At 49.1% G+C, this 27,735-nt stretch overlaps 1 protein-coding gene across 1 annotated transcript in view; it reads right to left on the bottom strand.

The window, feature by feature from the left end:
• The window catches only part of cacna1ha (calcium channel, voltage-dependent, T type, alpha 1H subunit a), a 127,759-nt gene that overhangs the window by 73,774 nt on the left and 26,250 nt on the right, over window positions 1-27,735 (bottom strand). Inside the window, exons 5-10 of the mRNA XM_056287636.1 lie at window positions 26,627-26,793; window positions 25,289-25,483; window positions 11,764-11,915; window positions 4,613-4,798; window positions 2,643-2,760; window positions 1,511-1,666 (exon numbers count right to left, since the gene is read on the bottom strand). Coding sequence (XP_056143611.1) covers window positions 1,511-1,666; window positions 2,643-2,760; window positions 4,613-4,798; window positions 11,764-11,915; window positions 25,289-25,483; window positions 26,627-26,793 — 974 coding nt within the window. The remainder of the gene's footprint in view (window positions 1-1,510; window positions 1,667-2,642; window positions 2,761-4,612; window positions 4,799-11,763; window positions 11,916-25,288; window positions 25,484-26,626; window positions 26,794-27,735) is intronic.

The raw sequence follows: 27,735 nt of genomic DNA, 5'->3' as shown, positions 1-27,735 counted from the left end.
TCAGACATTATCCAAACTCACTTTAACGAGTTTAAAACGGTACCTAGCATGGTCAGGGTCACTGAGGACAAGTTTTGGTTTTTAGCAGCCAAATAAATCAGCCGTCCTCACCTCTTCTATGGAGACCACAGCAATGTGACAGTTAACATTAACTGTCTTAATCTAGGCAATTAATTATAATTGTAATAGGAATTGGTTGATAATAGTAATCTATTCTTAGTAATTGACAATTCATCCATTAATTGCAGTAAGCGATGGCTAACATTAGCAGCTGAAGTGACCAAGGTGAAAGGTACTGCGTGAAAACAGATCGGCGCTGGAATTCTTCTCTTTTTTCATGAAAAGGTGCTGTCCGCCATGATGACCTTAATCAGCACACATTTACATTTACACATCCGTCCATCCATTACCCAAGCCGCTTGTCCTACTAAGGGTCACAGGATGCTGGAGCCTATCTCAGCAGTCACTGGGCGGCAGGCAGGGAGACACACTGGACAGGCTGCCAGTCCATCACAGGGCTGACGCACACACACACACACACCTAGGGACAATTAAATATGGCTGATTCACCTGACCTACATGTCTTTGGACTGCGGGAGGAAACCCACGCAGACACAGCGAGAACATAGAAACTCCACACAGAGGACGACCCCCAAGGTTGGACTACCCTGGGGCTCGAACCCAGGACCTTCTTGCTGTGTGGCGACCGCGCTAACCACTGCTCTACCGTGCCGACGATACTGATCAATTAATTAACATAAGCCTTGATCAGCCCCGATTCCAACCTGTCCGGTCGGATCGGGACATCCCTAATATTCAGGTTTTCCAAACAACCCAACACTCCGGACACTACGTCCCACCTCGTCCTCCTGTCTGGTTGAAGGTTTGACAGCCAGTGAGATCAGAAGCTGTGGTGTTGGGCTGTAAACCTACATACACATGGCCCACCAGGGCACAGTGAAACCACGGGTCTGGATCCTCATTTTTATATCCTCAATCTATAAGAAGCTTACCGGAGCTAATAGCCATCTCCTTGGTGTCACCAAAATCTGTCCCCCCATTCTGCATTAAAATTTACTCGCACAAGTACGAAGGAGTGAAGCAAAGACCTCACCTCCCTCAGGGACCTTACATTTTCCACCTGATGACAACTGTAATTATTCGACAAATATGATCTGATGTGATATTGGCTAATGATATCAAACTGGTCTCCTGTCGAGTTAAACGAGCCTGGTTGGGTGCGCCACTGTTTGGACATGCTGCGTCCCAAAAATCCAAGATGGCCGCTGTTGACTGCTGAACAGCTGATACATCGTTGTGTTATCGTGCACTGTATATTGTGTATATAATGTATGAATTCACTGTCTACATAGTCTATTTTTTTGTGTTGGCGTGTCCTCGTCTTCGTTGTCCCTGTGTCCCTTGTATTAAGGCAGAGCGCGCCAGAGGACAAGAATTTAATTGTATTCTGAATACATGTGACAGTGAAGTGGAACCTGAGCATGATTACCTCCGCCTGGAAGCCCTCAACCAAGATGGCCACCAGCAGGTTAAACAGGACGTAGTTGCCAAATGTCATGAGGGCCACAAAGTAGAGCGCAGCCAGCGGGGAGGTGGAGGCCATGCCGTTATACAAAACCACGTTCCAGTCCTCCTGGGTCAGAATCTGGGGGAAGACAGACAGACGGATAGACAGACAGACAGATGGACGGACGGACAGTCAGACAGACAGAAAGACAGACAAAGACAGACAGAAAGACCGACAGACAAACGGATGGACGGACGAACAGGACAGACAGATGGATGGAGAGATGATATAAGTGTTAAACACAGTAAAAAGGGGAAGAAGGACATGAATAAAGGGGAAGGTGAAGAAATACGGTGACGATGACGAAGAGCGTGGCAAAAAAAAAGAAGGTTGTAAAGTTAAAGAATGGCTGAGTAGAAAGAGAAAGACATAAAGAGGGAAAAGGGGTGGAGAGAGAGGGTGGAGAGAGGATAATTCTATTCATCACAGCTCTCGGAGTTCATGTCCCTTCTAAAACCCAGTACTGACCTACTTTTACTACCGCCATGCTGCAGCAGCACACCAACCTGACACAAAGAAGGCTTATCACAGGCCCTGTGTGTGTGTGTGTGTGTGTGTGTGTGCGTGTGTGTGTGTGTGTGCATGTGTGTGTGTGTGTGTGTGTATACAGTATGCAAGCAAATTGCACTGGGACTTTGTTGAACAACCTGACACTGTAGGTTTGCATGTGTGTGTGTCTACGGAGAGCACATATTGTGTAAAACTCTCTGAGGTGGCCAGCCGGCTCTGCTCAGTGGTGAATAAAGTGCTTTTTCAGCGATTTACCGACTCGCTCTCTCTCTATCACGCTATCGCCCTATCGCTCACATACACACACACACACACACACACACACACACACACACACACACACACACACACACCCTAACACAGACACGGACTGAAAGAGATATCGTTCTGCTGATATAACCTGTCTCTATCTGTTTCTCAGCACACATCTAGATTCATTCCATCAGCGACAGGAAGCCAGGCATGATATGCCACAGATGAATAAATAAGTGGAAGAGTCAAAAACAGAGACAAGCATCCCCGAGGTGTCAGAAGAAGCACTGACCTGGAACACTGTGACGATGGCCCAGAGAAGCGAATCAAAGTTCTTGCGGTCAGGAATGGTGTCGCCGTTCTCCGTCTGCAGGCTGAATTTACAGCCGAACAGGTGCATGCCGAGGATGCTACAGAGGAAACACACACACACACACACACACACGCACACACAACAAACAACACAAAACATGGACAGATTAAGGGCCAGCCTGCAAACTTTGTGGCCCCGCCACAAACCCTCTTTCAGAGTTAAGAAGCAATTGAGGACATTTCCTATAAGGACGCAGTGAGCATGTTATGCAAATGAGGGGGGAGGATAGGTGAGGAAAACGGTTTTTTTTGTGCATCAGTTTCATTGCTTATGTCAGTGGTGCCTAAACTATTTCAGTCAGGCCCCTTGGGGAAACTGAAATATTTTGGGACCCCACTTACATCCCACTCCCAACCTAGCATCCTTCATGGGTGGGAAGATGGCGGCGGGAACTCAAGTGTGCGGCGGCCTCACCCAGTACCGACTATGCAGTGTCTTTGTCCATGTCTACGTCTAAGTTTGTGTCATCGTGTGAAGATTTTATTTTGATCTTTGATCTTTGATTTTTTTTTTTTTTTGGTTTAATGGCTGGGAGAGCTGGCGTTGGATCGGCTCAGAGAGCTTGGTCTGCTGCATCCTGTGGGCCCAGGGACCACGGCCCTGCTCAGAGCTGCACCCGAGAGGAAGCACCGAGGTGGTCTGGCGGCGGCCTCGCCTAGCGTCGACTGTGCAGTGTTTTTGTCCATGTCTGCATTTGTGTCATCGTGTGGCGTTTGGGGAGGTGCGTCGAAGGTGCCTGGCTGGGAGAGCTGGTGTTGGATCGGCTGAGGGAGCCTGGGGCCTCATGTATCAACCGTTACAATGGGCAAATTCGTTCGTACACACCCATGGAATTCTTTAGCCCTCAAGATTGTCTGACAGTCAGTCACAAAGCATGATGGGTATTTGTAATTACTATCATCTACTTGTTGCAACGAGCAATCACCCAGGCCTGCAAAGACACCAGTGTTAGCCAATAGGCGTCTAAATTCAGGGGTTAGCCAGGTTCTACACTGGTCTCTGAGACAAACTTCAGGGCGAAAAAATCCCATGGGTGTGTAAGAACACATCTGCCCATAGTACCCACTGATACATGAGGCCCCAGGTCTGCTGCGTTCGGTGGGCCCAAAGACCACGGTCCTGTCTGGAGCTGAGCCCGAAGAGGAAGCACCGAGGGCGGTCTGACAGGACGTGGAAGCCGGGCAGGCTAAGCTAACTGCTAGCCCATGCAGACCGGCAGTTCCGACAGTCGTCCTGGCTGCTGTTCATTCTCCTGGACAGTGGAATGTTTGGATTGTGTTGCGCTGAATGGACTGTGTTCTTAACTGTTTGTGTTTTTTTACTTTGTTCTCTGTTTTTGGTGGGGTTTTTTTTGTGGAAATTCTGAATATGTGTTTTTATCTTTTGTGGTGCACGGCTGTGGGCTGTCCGCAAGTACATGATAGAAATGACAATAAACTGTTCCAGATTCCTGAGCATGGTAGCATGAACTGTAATCAATACATTTGGTTCTGCTTTAACGTCTTTTGCATTTTCTTGTGCGCCCCTGCAGTTCTTCCCATGCCAGCCTCTTGCCTGGCCTATATGTGTTTACTTTGTGGCGAAAGGCTGAAAGCTAACCAGCCACCTATGGTAGCTAACGGCACAGACAGTGCTAGCTCTCTGTGCTAGCTCATTAGCGCTAGCTCTCTGTGCTGTTTACAAGGCAGGGACAGAAGATCTTGTAACAAGATGTCACTTCCTGCTACATGCATATCTGTTGTGCAGAGCGAAGTGGTCTAGGCTGCATCGATGGTGACGTGACCGCCTCAGAAGCCTGCGTCTGCACGAGTCTGCTGGTGTGCTTTTGTGTCTAGTGTGTCTATATGTGTAGTTTGTCTGTGTACGTATGTGCGTGTGAGTGCGTGTACCTGAAAGTGAAGATGAAGAGCATCAGCAGCATGCAGAAGGTGGCCACATTGTCCATGGTCTTCATTAGCACCACCAGCTGTCTTCTCAGGGCGGGGAGGAACCTCACCAGCTTCAAGACCCGCAGGAGACGAAACGTGCGCAGAACCGACAGCCCGCCATCCGCCTGCCCGATGATCTCCCACACACTGAACCCCGGTCACGCAGGCACGCACACACACACACACACACACACACACACACACACACACACACACACACACACACACACACACACACACACACACACACACACACAAGATAAGTCTTCAGACACTCAGAGTGCGTGGTTGGTAACTGCTTCTTTCTCTTTTTCTACTGAGTAACATTGTTCAGACTTTTCACTCTGTTCTTGTGTGTGTGTGTGTGTGTATGTGTGTGTGTGTGTGTGTGCTTTATTGTATTGAATCACATCCCTGGTAAAACAGGTTCAATTTGAACCTTGTTCTCCATCTGGCTGGTAGGAGGCACGGTGGAGTCCTCCACACCTTCTGACATTGACATGTTTGCCCGTTTTAATTCGTTCCAACTTTTCCACCAGTCAGTTTTACCGTTAATGGTCCATTCGTTTAGTTAATATTTTACAAACATTTGAGCAAATATCCTCTTGTAAAGTAATGACGGAGTGAAAAACACGACTAGGATGAGTAGTCAGATTGAAGGTTTCACATTCACGCCTTCTGTGCCTCCCTCCTCTGGCTAATCCCCATTCTGGACCTCTTATTATCACTCAGCTGTTCCCTATCACCACTAGTCACTGCACCATATTGAAATCTGCTCTTTCATTAGCTCGGGACCGGATCGTCAGGTCACTCTTGTCACATCTAGGTCAACTTTCTCTTGTCATAGGACGTCTAGGAGGCGTGGCGGTCTATTCTGTTGCCTACCAGCATGGGGATCGCTGGTTCGAATCCCCGTGTTACCTCCGTCTTGGTTGGGCATCCCTACAGACTCATTTGGCGGTGTCTGTGGGTGGGAAACCAGATGTGGGTGTGTGTGCTGGTCGCTGCACTAGCGCCTCCCCTGGTCAGTCGGGGCGCCTGTTCGGGGGGGAGGGGGAACTAGGGGGAGTAGCGTGATCCTCCCACATGTCCCCCTGGTGAAACTCCTCACTGTCGGGTGAAAAGAAGCGGCTGGCGACTCCACATGTATGGGAGGAGGCATGTGGTAGTCTGCAGCCCTCCCTGGATCGGCAGAGGGGGTGGAGCAGAGACCGGGACGGCTCGTAAAATAGGGTAATTGGCCAAGTCATGTCTAGCCCTGCTCACAGCCAGTGGCGGCTGGCCAGTAAAGGGCGCTGGGGTGTTGCCCCCTTCAAACATCAAGAGATGGAAGTCTACTTAAACATGTTGAATATAATTTAGTGGTATAATGCAAATAATGATGAAATAAAAGTGTTTTCAGTCTGTGAGCGCCTGTCAGCAGCCATTAAATATTGGTTCCTGGAGGTGTTTTGCTGATTTCTGTCTGAATACATATACTTCCTGGGTGAGGGGGCGCCGGCCAAACCATACCTCATGTAAGCCCTCAAACTTGTGGCGAGCAGGTGACCTGAGGCTGCTGTCTGATTGGCTTCTCCAGATTTTCCATGGGGGCGCACAGACACTCCCACTCTTATTAGCAGTGAATTGGTCTTGTTTTAATGTTCTTTGATCTGATGTGATTGGACAATTCTCGCGGCTGTCAATCATGTTCACACCCACCACCACGCCTCGTCTCGACTGTCAATCATCCACCGTCCATGAACCCTGATCGTCCTTCTTAATAACTCTGTGACTGTGTGGACACTAAAGCAGCTGTCGGGTGTGCTGCACCAAGGTAAATTGCCCCCCCCCCCAAATATTTTTTAGCAGCAGCCGCCACTGCTCACAGCTATTTATTACATTATATATATATTACATATTATACCTTGCCTAGTCCTGATCCATGCATTGACATTGCCAAGTAAAGGCCTTTTCGGGTTTTATCGAAGAAGATCATCTCCGACCCCTCCCATCCTGCTCATCACCTCTTCCAGCTCCTTCCCTCAGGGAGGCGCTACAGGTCACTGTCCACCAAGACTAAACACTTTACAGTTTTTTCCCCCCTGGCCATCAGGATTCTGGATTCCTCCCTATCGTCCTGTCCTCACACACCATTGGCATAAATCCCACCATTCACCTAATTGTTGTGCGTGATGTGTTTAATTCTGTTATTGCGTGGCTGTATTGTTCGTCATAATATGTGGCGCGTCTGTTGTTGTCCATGTATGTATTGTGCTGCAGAGTTTGTGTACCAAAAACAAATTCCACCGGCCTTGGTCGTGTGGCTAATAGAACAATCTAATCTAATCTAATCTAATTAACGACTATATGTAATGTTCATGCTAATTATACCGCTGAGTCGGCACTAATTCACATTTAAATGTGTTTTACGATGGTCAGAGCCGCACACGCTTTGTCAGTGGGGGGAAGGCATGCTCCTCTGGCGTTTGTTACTGGAGGATCCCTGACAGGAATTACAAATGGGAAATGTTCTGTCATTCTGTCGCAGCGAGCAATATCCCAGATTGGATAAACAGCAAAAAGCTCCCATTTAGCTCTGCAAATGCCCCGTATTTATTCCTACCAGACTCTCCCTGCATAACTGCAGTTTCACTCTATCTCCCTTTCTCCTGCAGCCTGCGGCTCAACAAGTCGATGGTTTTGGTCACATCTGGATAGCCATCATTAAATGGTGGAACGGCTTAAATCTGGTTATTTCTGCACATTTCATTTATATTTCAACTATTAACCGCTGGCAGTATCTGACCTTTTTTATGATTTTGTCTTTACCAGTGTTAAATGTGAACTTGTTTTGTGTATACTGCAGTTACGAAATGACAATGAGACAAAATGACCATTCGTGTGTGTGTGTGTGTGTGTGTGTGTGTGTGTGTGTGTGTGCGAAAGACAAGACTATATATCTTAATAACCAAACTCTGACTGGATTTCAAATGATATTCTAAATAAATATCTAAAATCTATGTTGTTTATGCAGGGCCGCCCATAAGGGTGGGGTGGGGTGGGGGGGGCTTTCAGCGGGCCAGCCATTTTCTGTGGGCGGACCTGTCTTTATGGGCGCTCTGTGCCCGTGGCCATCGGTTTTACAATGTATATTTCAGTGGGCGTGGTGACCATGTGACCTCAGCACTGCTCCGGGTCTAAATCGCTTTAAATACAAGTTGGTTCCCGCATCCAAGCGGCCATCTTTCCCTCAACATGTCTTTTGTAGTATCCGGGTAGTGTGGCGGTCTATTCCGTTGTCTACCAACATGGGGATAGCCGGTTCGAATCCCTGTGTTACCTCCGGCTTGGTCGGGCGTCCCTACAGACACAATCGGCCGTGTCTGCGGGTGGGAAGCCAGATGTGGGTGTGTGCGCTGGTCACTGCGCTAGCGCCTCCTCTGGTCGGTCGGGGCGCCTGTTCGGGTGGGAGGAACTGGGGATCCTCCCACGCCCTACGCCCCCCTGGTGAAACTCCTCACTGTCGGGTGAAAGGAAGCGGCTGGTGACTCCACATGTATGGGAGGAGGCATGTGGTAGTCTGCAGCGCTCCCCGGATCGGCAGAGGGGGTGGAGCAGCGACCGGGACGGCTCGGAGGAGTGGGGTAATTGAACAGGTACAGCGGGAAAAATCCCCCCCCTCCAAAAAATAATCTTTTATTATTCTGCCAAATTAATGTCATCAACAAAGTGGGAGGAGCCATGTCACCTGAGATTTGAACCGACTTTCTTATGGATCTATTAAATTTGAACTTCCCTTACACTGTAGGCCTGATCTCACATCATCATAAGTAGGATCCATGTCCCCCAAATACCCCCAACATGAATGCCACAGTGGGCCCGTATTACCATCCCTGACTGACAACTCAGCTTCAGAAAACATCTCTCTGAGGTCTGTGAGCACGGAGGGGTCGCCCACCCTAAATACAAAACCAGATAAAAAGCCGAAGTTGTAAATCTCAGCAGCTCTCTTTCAGAAACGCCGGGCTGGCTGACGCGCGCGCCCCAATCCATCAAAATGACGGACAGGCCGCCGAGTGATCCGGCTCCAGATTCTGCTGACGCGGGGCGTTTGGCCGCTCCTGCTCGCTCCACCGCGCATACGTCAGTCCTTGGCTGCATCTCAAAGACGGACGCTGACGACCGACGGCTCGTACGGCGTGAACGGCGAGTGGGTCTGAACGCCGACCAAGATGACGTCTGGCTAACAGCCCTACGCCGGTTAGCCGTGAGCTCAAGCTCTTCAAGGTAGTTTATTTTGCCGCAAGTCCCGCAATGCCTATCCATCCATTACCCGAACCATTTCTCCTTACTCAAGGTCGCAGGGATGCTGGAGCCCATCCCAGCAGTCATCGGGCTGCAGGCGGGGAGACACCCTGGACAGGCCGCCAGGCCGCCACTGGGCCCACACACACACACACACACACACACACACACACACACATTCACACCTAGGGACAATTTAGTACGGCTGATTCACCTGACCTACATGTCTTTGGACTGTGGGAGGAAACCCGAGCACCCGGAGGAAACCCACACAGACACGGGGAGAACATGCAAACTCCACACACAGAGGACGACCCGGGACGACCCCCAAGGTTGGACTACCCCGGGGCTCGAACCCGGGACCTTCTTGCTGTGAAGCGCCACCGTGCCGCCCCTCATAACGCTTATTTGCAAGATATTGCGGATAAACAACATCTGGCCGGTGTCATGATCGTTATGATGGATTTTCACAAAACGGGAGGAGAGACCAGCAACACTTCCTTTCTAGTGCATTATGGGTGTAATTACAATGATTTATAAACAGGTTTATGGTGTGTGACGACACTCAGGATCTATAGTGATAGAGCGCGCCGTAATGTTTTACAATTATGTAATTCTTCTCCGCTTTGCGGAAAGTGGGACGCTTGTTCAAGCTTTACGAATCGCTTTTAGTCCGTCTTGCGTAACGCGAACCAGTTATTCATGTTGTATTATAGACATTTATGAACTAATGTTCATAGCCATGCGTGAAAAATGGCTCATAAAGCTCTGCCACCACAGACTCTGTCCTACAAGCTCTAGTATGACAGATTTCAAACACAGTGATGTATGCCACATTACAGACTCGCTCTATTCTGTACGTCATTATAACTACACATTCATCACCAACTATAAATCATTATAGGTGCTTATAATAAGTGCCATAAGACACCATAAACATGTTTATAGATCATTATAAATACACTTATAATGAATTATAAAGACACTTCGTAGAAAGAGTTACCGAGAAATCTTCAAACAAGAGACTTTATGAATATTTGTTCTTTCTTAGAATAAACATGTTAAGGGGGCGTCCGGGCGGCGCGGCGGTCTATCCCGTTCCCTCCCAACACGGGGATCGCCGGTTCGAATCCCCGTGTTACCTCCTGCTTGGTCGGGCGTCCCTACAGACAAAATCGGTCGTGTCTGCGGGTGGGAGGCCGGATGTGGGTATGTGTCCTGGTCGCTGCACTAGCGCCTCCTCTGGTCAGTCGGGGCGCCTGTTCGGGGGGGGGACTGGGGGGAATAGCGTGATCCTCCCACGCGCTACGTCCCCCTGGTGAAACTCCTCACTGTCAGGTGAAAATAAGCGGCTGGCGACTCCACATGTATGGGAGGAGGCATGTGGTAGTCCGCAGCACCTCCCCGGATCGGCAGAGGGGGTGGAGCGGCGACCGGAACGGCTCGGAAGAGTGGGGTCATTGGCCAGATACAATTGGGGAGAAATAAATAAATAAATAAACAAACAAACATCTTAAAACAAGTCCTACTGTTATCGGGAAACAAGTTTCCCTTTCCTTTCGGCTGGAGGGGCGAGCAAATTTTACACCCGTATCCTGAACGAGGCCTTCTGAGACTCAACACAAGTTAAAATACGTTGTTAACTTCACCTTTTTTTTTGCAGTGTGTTTTTTTTTTTCGTGTGACCTTAAACCAACTTTTATTATGCGAGTGGCAGAAGCGTAATTGCGGCGTGATTTATCGAGGCGTGTGGAAGCTGGGCAGCGGGGACTTGGCTGGCATACAAATACGCCATTACAGTGACAGGTTTATACCAACACCCTTCAGTCCCGTGCCTGGGGTGTGGGAGGGCTATTTGGAGGATTTGGAGTATGGGAGGCTTCAAGTGAGAAGTAACCTTGTAAGCCCACACTGGGTTATTTCCATTTCCCCACATTCGTGAAGCGCTTTGGGTGTCTACATAAAGTGCTATATGAATGTAATCCATTATTATTATTATTATTATTATTATTATTATTAAACTGAACTATGCAGAACATAGACAACAAAAACCGAATAAATCAATAGATAAATAATAAAAACGCATCCTCTTGATGTGATTTACGTTTGTGCTCGGCTGCGTATCTCCTCCAGCCGGTCAGACAGTAAACTGAGGGTATGACGGGAATGAGCGTGCCCCGACATTCTCCTCAGAGCCTCGTCTGTCTCATAATGGCTCTGAGTCACGTCGAGAGGACAAAGCCACGGGGCGTCTGGGTGGCGTGGCGGTCTAGTCCGTTGCCTACCAACACGGGGATCGCCGGTTCAAATCCCCGTGTTACCTCCGGCTTGGTCGGGCGTCCCTACAGACGCAACTGGTCACGTCTGCGGGTGGGAAGCTGGATGTGGGTATGTGTCCTGGTTGCTGCACTAGCGCCTCCTCTGGTCGGTTGGGGCACCTGTTCGAGGAGGGAGGGGGAACTGGGGGGGGGGGGTAGTGTGATCCTCCCACGCGCTACGTCCCCCTGGTGAAACACCTCACTGTCAGGTGAAAAGAAGCGGCTGGTGACTCCACATGTATGGGAGGAGGCATGTGGTAGTCTGCAGCCCTCCTCGGATCGGCAGAGGGGGTGGAGCAGAGACCGGGACGGTTCGGAAGAGTGGGGTAATTGGCCAAGTACAATGGGGGGGGGGGAAATCCCCCCCCCCCAAAAAAGACAAAGCGACATGGTAAGGTCAAAGGTCAGGGCTTGGTGGTGGGAGTTGTGTGTGTGTGTGTGTGTGTGTGTGTGTGTGTGTGTGTGTGTGTGTGTGTGGGGTGGGGGGGCTGGGGGGGGCATCATTACCTGATGATGACGATGATGCTGTCAAAGATGTTGTAGGGGTTCTTAATGTAGCCGAAGAAGCCGAAGGCCAGCAGTTTGAAGACCATCTCCAGGACAAACATGCTGGTGAAGACGATGTTGCTGATCTCCAGCACGTCTGTCAACTCCTCAGGCTGGACAGAGAGACAGAGACAAAGAGAGGGAGAGAGAGACAGAGAGAGACAGAGACAGAGAGAGAGAGAGAGGGAGAGAGAGACAGACAGAGAGAACAAAAGAAGATGAGAGGAGAAAGATCTGAGGATAAAGAGGAGGTGAATGTTAAATAGCAAAAAGAAAAGAAAGAAAGACAACAAAGCAAGACAGACAGAAACAAACCAAAGACACAAAGGAAAAAAAAAGATGAGAAAATGAAAAACAGACACACAAAGAAGGCAAGAAATGGAAAAAAATGAAAGGAAATAACAAAAGGAAAAGAACAAGACAAAAGCAAAGGAAGACAGAAACAGAGAAAAAGAAGCACAAAATAAAGGAAGTAAAGGAGAGAAGGAAGAGTAGAATGAAGAAGAGAGACGGTAAACGTAGAAGAAGAAAAGATAAAATAAAATAAACCAAGAGAGATAAATAAATAAAATATAAATAAATATAAATAAATATAATATTAATACAATAAATAAATAAATAAATAAAATAAACCAAGACAGATAAATAAATAAAATATGAATAAATATAAATAAATATAATATTAGTACAAAAATAAATAAATAAAATAAAACAAACCAAGACATAAATAAATAAATATATAAAAATAAATATATTATGAATAAATAAAATATAAATAAATATAATATTAGTACAAAAAAAATATTAAAAAAATAAAATAAACCAAGACATAAATAAATAAATATATGAAAATAAATATAATATGAATAAATAAAATATAAATAAACAAAACAAACCCAGACAGAAACCAACAAACAAACATACAGGACAGAAATAAAGCAAGGACGAACGAAGGGAAATAAGAAGAGACAGAAATAGAAAAAGAACAAGACGATGAAAAAGAAACAGGAAGAGAAGGAGGAATAGAAAGAAAGTAAACGAGAGAAAGAACCTGATGAGAGATGGGGTCCACTCCATTATCCCAGCTGTCAGCATGTTGTGCTGTTCTGTGTGTGTGTGTTTGTGTGTGTGTGTGTGGGGGGTGAACTGAGACATTATCAATCAAACTCAGATCTCCATTCAGTCCTGATCAGTCAGACCCGACCAGCAGATCCGTCCATCACGTCTCATCTACTCCACCTAGCGCCCCCTACAGCCAAGCGACCACCAGCAGACTGACCCGAGGCCCCGAACAGAACATGCGGTCAGCTCCAACACGTGTTCAAGCTGGCGGTGGACCACTACACACCCTTCTGCTATGGACACGGAGCCCAGACAGTTGGTCGAACCTGTGGTCCGTTTGTTCCGATTACTCAGACACACTTTTAATAGCCACGAAAAACTGTTTGTGGCGTCCGGGTGGTGTGGGGGTCTATTCTGTTGCCTACCAACACGGTGATCGCCGGTTCGAATCCCAATGTTACCACCGGCTTGGTCGGGCATCCCTATAGACACAATTCGCCGTGTCTGCGGATGCGAATCCGGATGTGGGCATGTGTCCTGGTTGCTGCACTAGCGCCTCCTCTGGTCGGTCGGGGGGCCTGTTCGGGGTGGGAGGACTGGGGGGGAATAGCGTGATCCTCCCACGCTACGTCCCCCTGGCAAAACTCCTCACTGTCAGGTGAAAAGAAGCGGCTGGCGACTCCACATGTATGGGAGGAGGCATGTGGTAGTCTGCAGCCCTCCCCGGATCGGCAGAGGGGGCGGAGTAGCGACCGGGACGGCTCGGAAGAGTGGGGGGTAATTGGCCGGGTACAGTTGGGGAGAAATTGGGGATAAAAAAGAAAAACAGTTTGTAAATGAAGCAATCACGTTGACCCCTCATACAAAATTTAAGGACACCATATTCAGATCCGTCCATTATCCGAACCGCTTAGCCTGCTCTCAGGGTGGCGGGGATGCTGCAGCCTATCCCGGCAGTCATTGGGCGGAAGGCGGGGAGACGCCCTGGACAGGCTGCCAGGCCATCTCAGGCCCGACAGTCACACCTAGGGACCATGTAGTACGGCTGAGTCACCTGACCTACATGTCTTTGGACTGTGGGAGGAAACCCACGCAGACACGGGGAGAACATGCAAACTCCACACAGAGGACGACCCGGGGCGACCCCCAAGGTCGGACTACCCCGGGGCTCGAACCCGGGACCTTCTCGCTGTGAGGCGACCGCGCTAACCGCCGTGCCGCCATCATCATTTACATAACATAGGGCAAAAAGGACGAGAGGACGGTATGTATACTGTGTTGAACATTCAGTTAAAGATCATTTAAGGCTTTCAGCCTTAAATGATCTTAAACTACCACCACCACGTGTGGGGCCCAACGCGGCGTACCAATGCTGACTGACACAAAAGGACAGGACGTCCGGGGATCTCAACGCCAAAAACACCCCATCATCTCATCTTCCAGCCCAGCAGCACACCAGCAAGTGGTTTTCCACGGACCTCCAATTCCTGGGTGTTTCTCTTTTGTCATATTTAATTATTCACTCGAAATGTATTCAGAGTTTAGATGGAAAAGTAACTCTTGACCGGCGAAGCCAAAATCAGATCAGACAGGACTCATTTCCCCCTGGTTGGGCTGATGGACAGACAGGTGCCCCTGACACGGGGCTTTCCAAATTCAGATTTCCCAACGGTCTCGCCGCCTTGCAGTCGTTATTCTTCTTTAATACTTCGTTCTCAAAAGGTTTTTTTTGGTAGGATTCTCCCCCCTTTTTCTCCTCAATTGCACCCGGCCAATTACTCCCCACTCCTCCGAGCCGTCCCGGGTCGCTGCTCCACCCTCTCTGCCGATCCGGGGAGGTGCTGCAGACTACCACATGCCTCCTCCCATACATGTGGAGTCACCAGCCGCTTCTTTTCCCCTGACAGTGAGGAGTTTCACCAGGGGTATGACACGGCTTCCCACCCGCAGACACGGCCGATTGTGTCTGTAGGGATGCCCGACCAAGCCGGCGGTAACACAGGGATTCGAACCGGCGATCCCCATGTTGGTAGGCAACGGAATAGCCCGCCACGCCACCCGGATGCCCGGTTTTGAAAGGTTTTGTGTTGAACTTCAGTGTGGCAGAAAAGAAGCTCCATGCAACACCGTCACACAAAGCTCTGGTGAAGGTCTGACGCACCAAAAGCTGGACCGGATAAGCTGCCGGTACGGGAACACTGCTGTGCGGAGCTGCTAAGGAAGAAGAAAAGAAAGCCGCTTTGTTTTTGCCATTTACAGCTCACAATAAAATGTGTCCTCTGCATGCAACCCATCCTATTGTGTAGGAGCAGCGGGCAGCTGCAGCCCCCGGGGACCAGCTCCAGCTCTTCTTTCCACTGCCTTGCTCAGGGGCACAGGCAGGAGTATTTACCCTAACATGCATGTCTTTTTGACGGCGGGAGGAAAGCGGAGCACCCGGAGGAAACCCACGCCGACACGGGGAGAACATGCAAACTCCACACAGAGAGGACCTGGGACGGCCTGGGGTTCGAACCCAGGACCCTCTTGCTGTGAGGCAACCGTGCTAACCGCTGGGCCACCGTGCCGCCACACTTTTGGATTATCAAAATTCTTTTAGTGACTTCTGATTACGTCGCTGCCCGATCTGAGTCAGCCGTAGATGTGTGGTGTATGCAGCCCGTTGACTCGGATCGGGCAGCGATGGAGAGCGGCATTAGCCGAGCGAGCTGGAGAGTGAATGAAGAGAGGGAGCTGCGATAAGGACAACAAATGCTTTTTTTGAAGGTTTTGAATCGCCGCAACCGCAAGAGGTTTTTCATCATACAGTCCTAACTACACAAAACATTGAGGCTGATAAGTCCAGTAGTTTGCAAGATTAGCCAAGCGCACACACACACACACACACACAAGATCAAAATGCATAATCCCCTCCAAGCTGTCCGCCTGGTGGGGTAACGATAAGCTATTTAGTGCCAAACGCACTCCTCCGGCGTGATATCTCTCTCTCCCATCATCAGCTCCTTCTCCGGGGTCGGGTCCTGGTGGCAGCAAGCTAAGTAGGGCACGCCACACACCCCTCTCCCCAGCAACGCCCTCCACCTCCTCCTGGGGGATCCCACGGCGTTCCCAGGCCAGGATGGACTTGTAGTCCCTCTAGCGAGTTCTGGGTCTACCCCGGGGTCTCCTCCCGGTTGGTCCTCCTGGACCAGTCTGCGATGCCGGAAGTCGGCACGTCCCGGGCCCCGCCTGCCGCCTGCCGCCTGGCCGGCATTGCACCCTACCCCAAGGCTCCTCCCCGTGGGTGGTGAGTCCACGGGGTGTCCCGTGTGATACCCTAAACTTAAACGGATCAGGCCTGTGGAATAACAGTGTGATGATGATGAAGATGACTTTAGTGAATGGTCGAAGGTGAAGGTGAGAGTAGAGGCAGCTAGGTTCTTGTGTCGTGTCCCATCAGTATCAGGATAAAGACACAACATGAGGTTGAAAGAGGAATAAAACTGGACGGGTGCACAACTAGCTAAAGGAAACAGACACACTGAGGACGAGCTGTGTGGATAAACACGAGGATCTGAGCGAAGATAAGCGTGCGTATTCCCGAGTAGGCGTCCAGGTCTACCAACTGCAGTAAGGAGTCCCACCGGACTTACTGTGATCTGCAAAGGAGTACCAGAGGACAGATACCGCATCACAGAATCCCACCAGACTTACTTTTCAACCCCAGATTCAGATGAGATACGAGTGAGGTTTTGTTTTTCTACTGTTATGGAAACACGGCTGGTTTTATAACTCCTCTTAAAGTCTCCTCGAAAAACCCTCTTCATCACGTATTCTGCAGCTCGTCTTCAACCCTCTCAAATTCTCCCACGTGGAGCGACGTCAGGCCCAGCTTACTGACCTTTATAACAGGAGGGTGTTGAGAAAGGCTACTTCCCTTCTGGAGAGCCAAGGTCACCCGCTTCGGCCAGACTTTGAACTGTTACCATCGGGCCGTCGCTTGAGGGTGCCCTGTATTAGGACTAAGAGACACAAGGCCTCCTTTGTCCCCACCGCCGTTCAGTTGTTAAATGGTAGCTAGTGTTCACCTGTTGTCTGCAGACCGCCGCTTGTTTCCGTGGTCTGTATGTTTGAACTCCTTTGGTTCTCCTTGCCCGCTACGTCCCGTTGTTTTTTTGTTGTCCAACAGTGACGTGTCAATTCTGCCCTGGTGTTTGTATGTTTTGTTTGTCCATCCATCCATTATCCAAACCGCTTATCCTGCTCTCAGGGTCGCGGCGATACCGGAGCTTATCCCAGGAGTCTTTGGGCGGCGGGCGAGGAGACACCCTGGACAGGCCGTCACAGGGCCAACACACACATTCACACCTAGGGACAATTTAGTACGGCTGAGTCACCTGACCTACGTGTCTTTGGACTGTGGGAGGAAACCGGAGCCCCCGGAGGAAACCCACGCAGACACGGGGAGAACATGCAAACTCCACACAGAGGATGACCCGGGACGACCCACCAAGGTTGGACTACCCCGGGGCTCGAACCCAGGACCTTCTTGCTGTGCAGCTAACCACTGCGCCACCATGCTGCCCTGGCCAAGTACAATTGGGCAGAAAAAGAGGGGGGAAAAAGCCACAAATAAATAAATAAATAATCCAGGTGTTACGGCCCCAGTGCCATGTGTTGTGTATGTGTGCAATTACCCTCTTGTATACAAACCTAGGGTTTGTTCTTATGGGCGGGGGTGTTACGGCCCTAGTGCTGTGTGTTGTGTGTGTATGTGTCATTTCCCTCTCCAGGTAATGCCCCGCCTCCTGCGGAGCTGCTGGTTGAGCCCAGGTGATTCCGGTCCCTCATCAGCTGGGTATATAACCTGGAGAGAGAGACGCCCAGCAGTGCATAGAGGGCTCTTGTGTTTATGGTCAATACTCCCCGAGAAGGAGGGTGAAACCCGTGTTGTTGGTTTTTGGTTTCTTTTTCCAGTCTGATCGGAGTTTATTTGCTACCTAACCCTGGTTATTTAAGAGCCAGCGTCTTCAGTTGCTCTTTTGTTGTATATATTGGCTTAGGGTTAGTTTTTGTTAATAGACTTTGTTTGTTTTTACACTTGCTTCCGCCTCCCACCTTTCTTATTCCCCTGGGATGCTTCTCCTTTTTCTCCGTTACTTCCCCCTCATCCCCTGGACCGTTAACGGGGAACCTAACACCAGGCAAGAAAATTAAAGGAGGTTGAATCAGTTCATCCGGACACAACGTTTATTGACAGATACTATGTTTCATCATCATCTAAGCGACCTCTTCAGTCTCAACTGACTGCAGGTATCCCCACCCTTATAAACAATGCAGCAGCATAACGACCCAAACCAACGACCAGTTTCATAGGCAAATATGGGCGTGACCATCAAGTAGAGTTACAACGGCCATGTGCACTATTCACAGAGGAAACATTGTATCCAGATGAACTGATTCAACCTGCTTTGATCACGAGCAATAATGGGAAATAAGTTCAATACAGAAATGCCCTGTGATGTGATGATGTCATGACCCTGTGATGGCCTGGCGGCCTGTCCAAGGTGTCTCCCCGCCTGCCGCCCAATGACCGCTGGGATAGGCTCTAGCATCCCCGCGACCCTGATTAGGGTAAGCGGCTTGGATAATGGATGGACGGATGGACAAGAACGCATCGCTGTATGGATTTGGTTGAGCAGTTGGTTTGCTTGTTAACCCGGCAAACATACACACGGACAAATACACACATGCAAAACTTGCATACATGCACCATCTCTCTCTCACTAACGCATGCACACACACACACACACACACACACACACACACACACACACACACACACACACACACACACACACACACACACACACACACACACACACACACACAGAGTATGGTTTACTGAGCGGACACTGTGAAGTAGAGCCGATCTAATGCATTGCTGTACTGACCCTACCCACTGTAGAAAAAGCTGTGTGCCTTTGACTCAGTATCAGGCAGTCCAGTGGGCCGTTACGTACACCCCTGCAGCGACGTGATGCAGTTCAGTACCAAGGAGGAGCCGGCTCTAACTGGCTGCACGGTCTTAACCTAACCACATACTGTCAGTAGGTTTTAGGCCCAGACGTAGGAATGGACAGCACGTTGTGGACACTGTTAGCTTCAGTTAAGAGAGGGAAATGAGGGGAATATACCAACTTAAGGGTACTGATAAATCTGATAATACAAACTTCAGCCAGACATACAACTGAGAAGGAATTGTCCATTTTGTCCTTGGAGGACGATACTGTTTTTTTAATTGTTTTTGTGGGGGGAGGGGTTTACATACTGGGTCTTATTTTCCACAGTTTTTGCCATTGCGCATATCAGTTATGGTTTTGAATACACAAAAACTGAGATCAGAAACACTTGATTTGTCGTTTCATTTCATGCACTTGCGCACATGAACTGAAACGAAACATCCTTTCGCCCAGCCCATAGCAGTGCAACACAAAGATAAAAACACATGTCCAAAAACTACAAGAACACATATATCCAAACATATCTCTACACTAAACAAACAAACAAACAAAAATTCCTCTGTCCAAGAGAGCGAACGCCAGCCAGGATGACTGTCGGAGCCGCCAGTCTGCATGGGCTAGCAGTTAGCTTAGCCTGCCCCGCTTCCATGTCCTGTAAGACCGCCCTCGGTGTTTCCTCTTCGGGTGCAACTCCGGTCAAAGCCGTGGTCTTTGGGCCCATAGGACGTGGCAAACCAGGCTCCCTTTAGCCAATCCAACGCCAGCTCTACCAGCCAGACACCTTCAACACACCTCCCCGCACTCCATAAGACGACACTAAAAACACAATCAAGGCTAGGCGAGGCCGCCGCCAGACTGCCCTCAGTGTTATCGGAACTGCCGGTCTGCATGGGCTAGCAGTTAGCTTAGCCTGCCCTGCTTCTACGTCCTGTCAGACCACCCTCGGTGTTACCTCTTCGGGCACAGCTCCAGGCAGGGCCGTGGTCCCTGGGCCGACAGGACGCAGCAGACCAGGCTCCCCCAGCCGATCCAACACCAGCTCTCACAGCCATCAAATGAAGACAAACTTAGACGCAGACATGGACAAAGACACGGCGTGGACGCTTCTGGGTGAGGCCGCCGCAAATGTGAATTCGCGCTGCCATCTTCCCACACCGGTACTGGGTGAGGCTGCTGCAAATTTGAATTTGCGCTGCCATCTTCCCACATTGGAAGAGGAAAGATCAATACAGGACCAATAGACTCAGTTGTACAACGGTGTCTTATGGGCCAAGTGAACAGGAGCATCAGACATATTTCAACAAGTGCAATTCAACCCCATTATCTACACCACGTATTTGGAAGTGGAAAAAAAGTGCAAGTTAAAAGTTATTAGCTGAAATGTCCACTATTTATCAATGGTGGAATTCACTGCTGATCTACTTCCTGGTTCAACCTGCAGGAATGAGCAGCCCATATCGGGAATCAGGAACAATTTATTGTCATTTCTTTCATGTACTTGCGTACACAAAAGAAACAAAATTCCGTTTACCCCATCCCACAGCAGTGTGACACAAAAGACCAAAAACACACATCCCAAATTCCCAAAAACGACACCACCAGAAACATACAAAAACAGAGAACAAAGCAAAAAAACAAAAAAACACACGAACAGTTAACAACAGAGTCCACTCGGTACAACACGCAACACGGTCCAAAAATTCCACTGTCCAGGGAACGAACGCCAGCCAGGATGACTGTCGGGACTGCCGGTCTGCATGGGCTAGCACTTAGCTTAGCCTGCCCCGCTTCCGCGTCCTGTCAGACAGCCCTAAGTGTCTCCTCCTTGGGCACAGCTCCAGCAGGGCCGTGGTCCCTGGGCCCAGACCAGGTTTGCCAAACCGATCCAACACCAGCTCTCCCAGCAGGACACCTTCAACACACCTCCCCGCACTCCACACGATGACACCAAAAACACAGTCAACGCTAGGCAAGGCCGCCTCGGTGTTATCGAGCTGCCGGTCTGCATGGGCTAGCAGTTAGCTTAGCCTGCCCTGCTTCTGCGTTCCATCAGACCGCCCCTGGTGTTACCTCCTCGGGTGCTGCTCCAGTCAGGGCCACGGATAGTATAGTAAGTATAGCAAGTACTATACTTACTGCAGGTAGTAATAACCATCCATAAACCACCCGGCCTGCACACTAGAGAAGCCATAGATACTGGACAGTCATGGACACAGTCCTGTCAGTTGTCCCAGAAGAACGTGTTGCATACCCAAAACCTCCAAAATGAAACTGGACGGTAAAATGACATGATAACTGAAACACGCAACGGCAAAAACCCCGAAAATAAGACCCAGGATGTAAAATATGGAAGGATCCTTCAACACAAGGCTATTCCAAAGTTGGCCAGGAGGCTTTGTATTGAGGACCTGATGGAACACAGTACTCTAGAGACGTGACGAATCAGTCATACATGTTTGTTCAGGACCGCCAACTTATTGGTTAATGGTGTAATTGTAAATTAAATGACATCCAAGGGATCTGGGTGGTGTGGGGTACGACAACGGTCTCGGACCACATCATGACAACATCATGACTCTCAGGCTGCGGTGGGCTGACTGAGGCACTAAAACAACACGTGACCGTCTTTTGGAAACAAAACCACAATCGACGGTGTCACTAAACAACCCTCGTGTCAAGCAGTAAAATAGCCCAACCTGAACGCTTTAAAATACCATTAACTCTGGAGTTTCACCGACAAGCTGTCAGTCCCCGACTCCCGAAAGTTTCTTGGAGTCTGTTTGTTTAATGACTTTTATGTGGAATGGAAAATTAAGTGTGGGGGTGGATACCACTAACCTTAACAGTACAGCTAAGTACCTCACACAGTCTGCTGAAGTACTTCATCATTATTATTGATCTGATTAATAAAACAAGCAGCCTGCACATCCTCAAGTATTTCATAAGAGCTGGCCTCCCAGTGAATAAACCTTGTTACAAGTGTCACACACACACACACACACACACACACACACACACACACACACACACACACACACACACACACACACACACACACACACACACACACACTAAAGCTCTTATGCATGTACACACACACGCATACACACACAGAAACACACACACACACACACACACACACACACGCACACACACTAAAGCTCTTATGCATGTACACACACACACACACACACACACACACACACACACACACACACACACACACACACACACTAAAGCTCTTATGCATGTACACACACACACACACACACACACACACACACACACACACACACACACACACACACACACACACACACACACACACACACACACACTTAAGCTCTTATGCATGTAAACACACACACACACACATACACACACAGAAACACATACACACACATACACACACACAACGCATGCCTAAACACACACACACACACACACACACACAAATGCACACACACACACACAACGCACGCCTAAACACACACACACATGCACACACACACACACACTAAAGCTCTTATGCATGTACACACACACACACGCATACACACACAGAAACACATACACACACATACACACACACAACGCATGCCTAAACACACACACACACGCACACACACACACACACACACACACAGTAAAGCTCATGCATGTACACACACGCGCGCACACACACATGCACACACACACGCACGAACACACAGTAAAGCTCTTATGCATGTACACACACGCGCACACACACACACACACACACACACACACACACACACACACACAGTAAAGCTCTTATGCATGTACACACATGCATACACACACACACAACGTGTGCCTAAACACATACACACACACACACACACACACACACACTTCCGTTAAGCAGTCGTGTTTATATGTGTGCGTGTGTGTCTTGTCCAAAGTTTTGGACGGGCCTGGTAACAGGTCCTTGGAGCACACTGCAGTGTGTTGTGTGTTGTGTGTGACAAACATCCAGTGAAAGTGTGTATCGCCGGTGTCTGTGTGTGCACTCACAATAAACAGATCAAGACCCTGCAATGACGTTCTCTTATAATCTCTCTGCCTGCTGCTAAATATGCTACGTAATCTATAGCCCTGTCTGCTCTACTGCCTTATATGCACCCACTACACCCCCCCCCGCCCCCCACACACACACCTAACTTAGGACAAATGGACCTTGGCACGCAGTTAAGTGGGGGGGGGGGGAGTGAGCGATGAGGAGTCAGGTAGGGAGGAAGGTGAAGGGGGGAGGGTTTAAGGGGTTTTTACAAAACCTTTCTCTGTCCCCTGTTAGTGTGTGTGTGTGTGTGGGGGGGCAATAAGACCATGGTTTTACCCGCGGCTCTCTGTGTTTACACCAGAGATAGAAACAGAGGTGGGGGGGGGGGCTGAACTTACCATGTATGTGCGTTTGTGTGTGTGTGTGTGTGGTTTCATATATATCAAAATATGAAACCACACACACACACACACACACACTGATCAGCCAAAACATTAAAACCACCTGCCTAATATTGTGTAGGTCCCCCTCGTGCCGCCAAAACAGCTCTGACTTGTTGAGGCGTGGACTCCACAAGACCTCTGAAGGTGTCCTCTGGTATCTGGCACCAAGGCGTTAGCAGCAGATCCTTTAAGTCCTGTAGGTTGCGAGGTGGGGCCTCCATGGATCGGACTTGTTTTTCCAGCACATCTCCCCGATGCTCCATCGGATCGAGATCTGGGGACTTTGGAGGCCAAGGCCACACCTTGAACTCCGTCATGTTCCTCAAACCATTCCTGAACAATGTGTGCAGTGTGGCAGGACACACTATCCCGCTGAAAGAGCCCACTGCCATCAGGGAATACCACCGCCATGACGGGGTCTACCTGGTCTGCAACCATGTCCAGGTAGGTGGTGAGTTACAAGTTCACTTAGCAGACGCGTTTCTCCAAAGCGACGCACATCTGAGAGTTAATACAACACAAGCAAGGATCCGGTCAGGAGACAACAAGGCAAGTAAGTGCCAAAAAACTAGGTTCAAGTCCGATAGGACATAGCTGTCACCAGGCAGTGCACAAAGGCAAAGCAGAGGGTGCATAAAAGTGGTCTTTTTTTGTTGTAATTTGATTAATACCATCTGGTGTGGGGGTGTTCGTGGAAGAGCTGGGTCTTCAGCTTCTTCTTAACGATGGAGAGGGACTCAGCGGATCGAATGGAGAATGTCAAAGTAACATCCACATGAATGCCAGTTTCCCAGCAGAATGTTGCCCAGAGCATCACACTGCCTCCACCGGCTTGCCTTCCTCCCATAATGCATCCTGGTGCCATCTCTTACCTGGGTAAACGATGCACACACACTTGGCCGTCCACATGATGTCAAAGATAACGTAATCCATCAGACCAGGCCACCTTCTCCTACTGCTCCATGGTCCACTTCTGATGCTAATGTGTCCACTGTAGGAGCTTTCAGTGGTGGACAGGGGTCATCATGGGCATTCTGACCGGTCTGCAGCTGCACAGCCCCCATACGGATCAAGCTGTGTCCTGACACCTGTCTATCATAACCAGTATCAACCTTTTCAGCAATTTGAGCTACAGTAGCTCTGCTGTGGGATCGCACCAGACGGGCTAGCCTTCACTCCCCACGTGGATCAATGACCCTTGGGCGCCCATGACCCTGTCGCCGGTTCATCGGCTGTCCTTCCTTGGACCATTTTTGGTCGGTACTGACCACTGCTACCGGGAACACCCACAAGTCCTGCCGTTTTGGAGGTGCTCTGACCCAGTCGTCTAGCCATCACAATTTGGCTCTTGTCAAAGTCTCTCAGATCCTTACGCTTGTCCATGTTTCCTGCTTCCAACAGACCACCTTCAAGAACTGACTGTTCACCTGCTGCCTAATATATCCCACCCCTTGACCCCTTAACAAAATAACCAGTGTTATTCACTTACCTGTCGGTGGTTTTAATGTTTTGGCTGATCGGGTATAAACCTAAATCTAGTGTCTAAATCTTGCCCTATAAAGACTTTCCTTTGCTTTTCAGCTAAGCTCCTACTCCTTATCCGTGTAAACCCACAAATGCTCTGCTCTGCTCCCCATCTCCCTTCCTCCCCCCCCCCACTCCTCCTCCTCCTACCCCTCATCCACTCCGCTCCTCTTCTGTTTCTCCACTGTATTCCCCCTTCACCTCGCCTCCTCTCCCCCTGGGCCTGTTTGTCCACTCCTCTCTTCCTTGTTTCTTCTTCTTCTCTCACTTACTCTCACATGCACGGACAGACACACAAAGACTGACAGACAGACACAGAGAAAGGTAGAAAGGCTGACATACGAAGAGACAGACAGAGTGACAGACGAGCCATAAGACAGACAGGCAGATGGACAGTGGGAGGAAAGGAAAGGCGGAGACAAACTTCTCACCTGCTCGTGGTACTCGATCCCCATGCTGAGCGTGTTGACCAGGATAGCGATCATGATGCCGCGGTTGAAGTATTTACTGTCCACGATCCTCTTCAGTTTATCCCTGAAATCCACCCAGACCCGCACCAGCCTGTTCCTCTGCCCCGCCGGCGCCCGCCGCCTGGTTCGGCCACGCCCACCTCGCAGTTCCCCTCCCTAAGACACGGACGGAGGAACTGTTCAGCAAGAAATTCATTCAACAGATTAGAAAAGAACAAAAAATACCTGAAAGATTTGTTTTTAATCTTAAAGAAATGACAGGACTTTAAAAGACCAACTGAGTCGTATGTTTACCCAGCACTACTTCCTGATCAGAAAATGTGACACGTATGGTGTCCATTTTAAGACATTTCCCCCCATCCTCCTTCTCCACCTTGTGCCGTCATCATCATCACCAGTGGTTCTGCTATCATTCATTACGATCCATCAATATGACTGACAGGGTTTTAAAAACTCTGTCATAGGGGGCGTCCGGGTAGTGTAGCAGTCTATTCCGTTGCCTACCAACACGGGGATCACCGGTTCGAATCCCCGTGTTACTTCCGGCTTGGTCGGGCGTCCCTACAGAGACAACTGGCTGTGTCAGCGGCTGGGAAGCCGGATGCGGGTATGTGTCCTGGTCGCTGCACTAGCACCTCCTCTGATTGGTTTGGCACCTGTTCGGGGGGGGGGGAATAACGTGATCCTCCCACGCGCTACATCCCCCTGGTGAAACTCCTCACTGTCAGGTGAAAAGAAGCGGCTGGCGACTCCACATGTATGGGAGGAGGCATGTGGTAGTCTGCAGCCCTCTCCAGATCGGCAGAGGGGGTGGAGCAGCGACCGGGACAGCTCGGAAGAGTCGGGTAATTGGCTGGATAAAATTGGCGAGAAAAAGGGCGAAACCCCCTCCCCCACCAAAAAATATTCACACCGCTCCAGTGTATCACCACCTTACTTGACAGAGAGTCGATTTTCACAAAAAGCAAACAGTCGATTCCTTATGTGGATTCCATAAAATGGCGGCTGGCTGTTGGAGTGATCCATCAATGCTTTTAAAGTTCAGCAAATAATGGAAAATCCCTGATTCAAGCAATCCCTTATCATAAACTTCATATATGACCTGCTCTCTTCCTACTCACAACCTTTTCTACCCATTAGAGCACTTGAATTGAACTGAATGAAGTCTCACGCTCCACTTGAAGAAGAGGAGGAGGATGTTTAAAGATGACCACTGTAGATTCATCATCGTCACCATCAACATCATCATCATCATCATCACAGCAGAAAGACCACAGTGCAACCTCCATGCAAACTTACCTGAAGGAAGTCGTAGACCCCGTCCACCTCTCCCCTGGTCCCTTCCAGGTCTCCAAACTCCATCTCCAGGTTTTCCAGGCTCCGGGCACACAGCGGGCAGCTGAGCAGCTCCAGCAACAGAGGACTGGGCACCACGCCTGCCAGCTGGTACAGCAACCTCTGGCGACCTGCGGGAAGGGACGCTAATGTCATTAGCATGCTAATCTTATAGATCAGACCGAGCCTCTCAATATAATGACTGGCATAAAAACATGGAACGGAAGTAAAATTCCTGATTCCTGTCCACTGACAGAGGCCTTTTATTTCGTTTAAGGGATCGTTTTCATTTGCTTCTTTCGATCATAAAGCACTCTGAGCTTCGCTTCATTTATGAAAGGTGCAATATAAACAGTTTATCTTTACTATTTCTGTTCTGTTCCCCATTCACACAGGTTTTGTTATTATTCTCGTTATTTTTTAACACTGATGGCTCCGCATTTAAGGTTTTCGTTTACTTGCTTTCAGACATTTTGGCGCCGAATTGACACCATAGAGATGTGAGGGTCAGAGTCATATTTACTGGCCAAGAGAGTTTCCATACAAAGATACTGACTTGGTAAATTGCTCTCATTTACATATACATACCACACATACTATATATAGGTAAATACTAAATACGTTGAATGATCATCTGATGAAAAAATAAGGATATGGCCTGAGTACCGTTTCAAGTATGAGCAACACAATTCTGCATCCCTGCACCTGATCCAAATGCTCAAACACATTTGGACCGAGACTGGGAGATATAATCTGACATCACCGCCCTTTCCGAGATGAAACGCGTTTCTAAAATAAACATGAGATGTGGAGGTCGGTAGAGGAGGGCTTTACGTCTCCAGGAATCTGGCCTAGAGCAAAATTTCACTCTTAATCGATGTTAGCCGAACCGCTGCGCCGCTAGCCGGGGAGGTGGAGCTGCTCACACATTCCAGCCGGGGGCACACGGACTGTTTTTAGACAGAGAATGAAAATAAAAACACTCAAGTCCTTTACAATTCTAATCAGACATCCCATAATTAACTTGGATTATCCTGTTTTTGTATTTTACGTATTCATTATCATTACTCTCA

The sequence above is a fragment of the Lampris incognitus genome, chromosome 10, assembly GCF_029633865.1.
Source record: "Lampris incognitus isolate fLamInc1 chromosome 10, fLamInc1.hap2, whole genome shotgun sequence".
Classification (NCBI taxonomy): Eukaryota; Metazoa; Chordata; class Actinopteri; order Lampriformes; family Lampridae; genus Lampris; species Lampris incognitus.
Note: the sequence above shows the minus strand (reverse complement) of the source record. Positions and strands in the feature narration are given on the sequence as shown.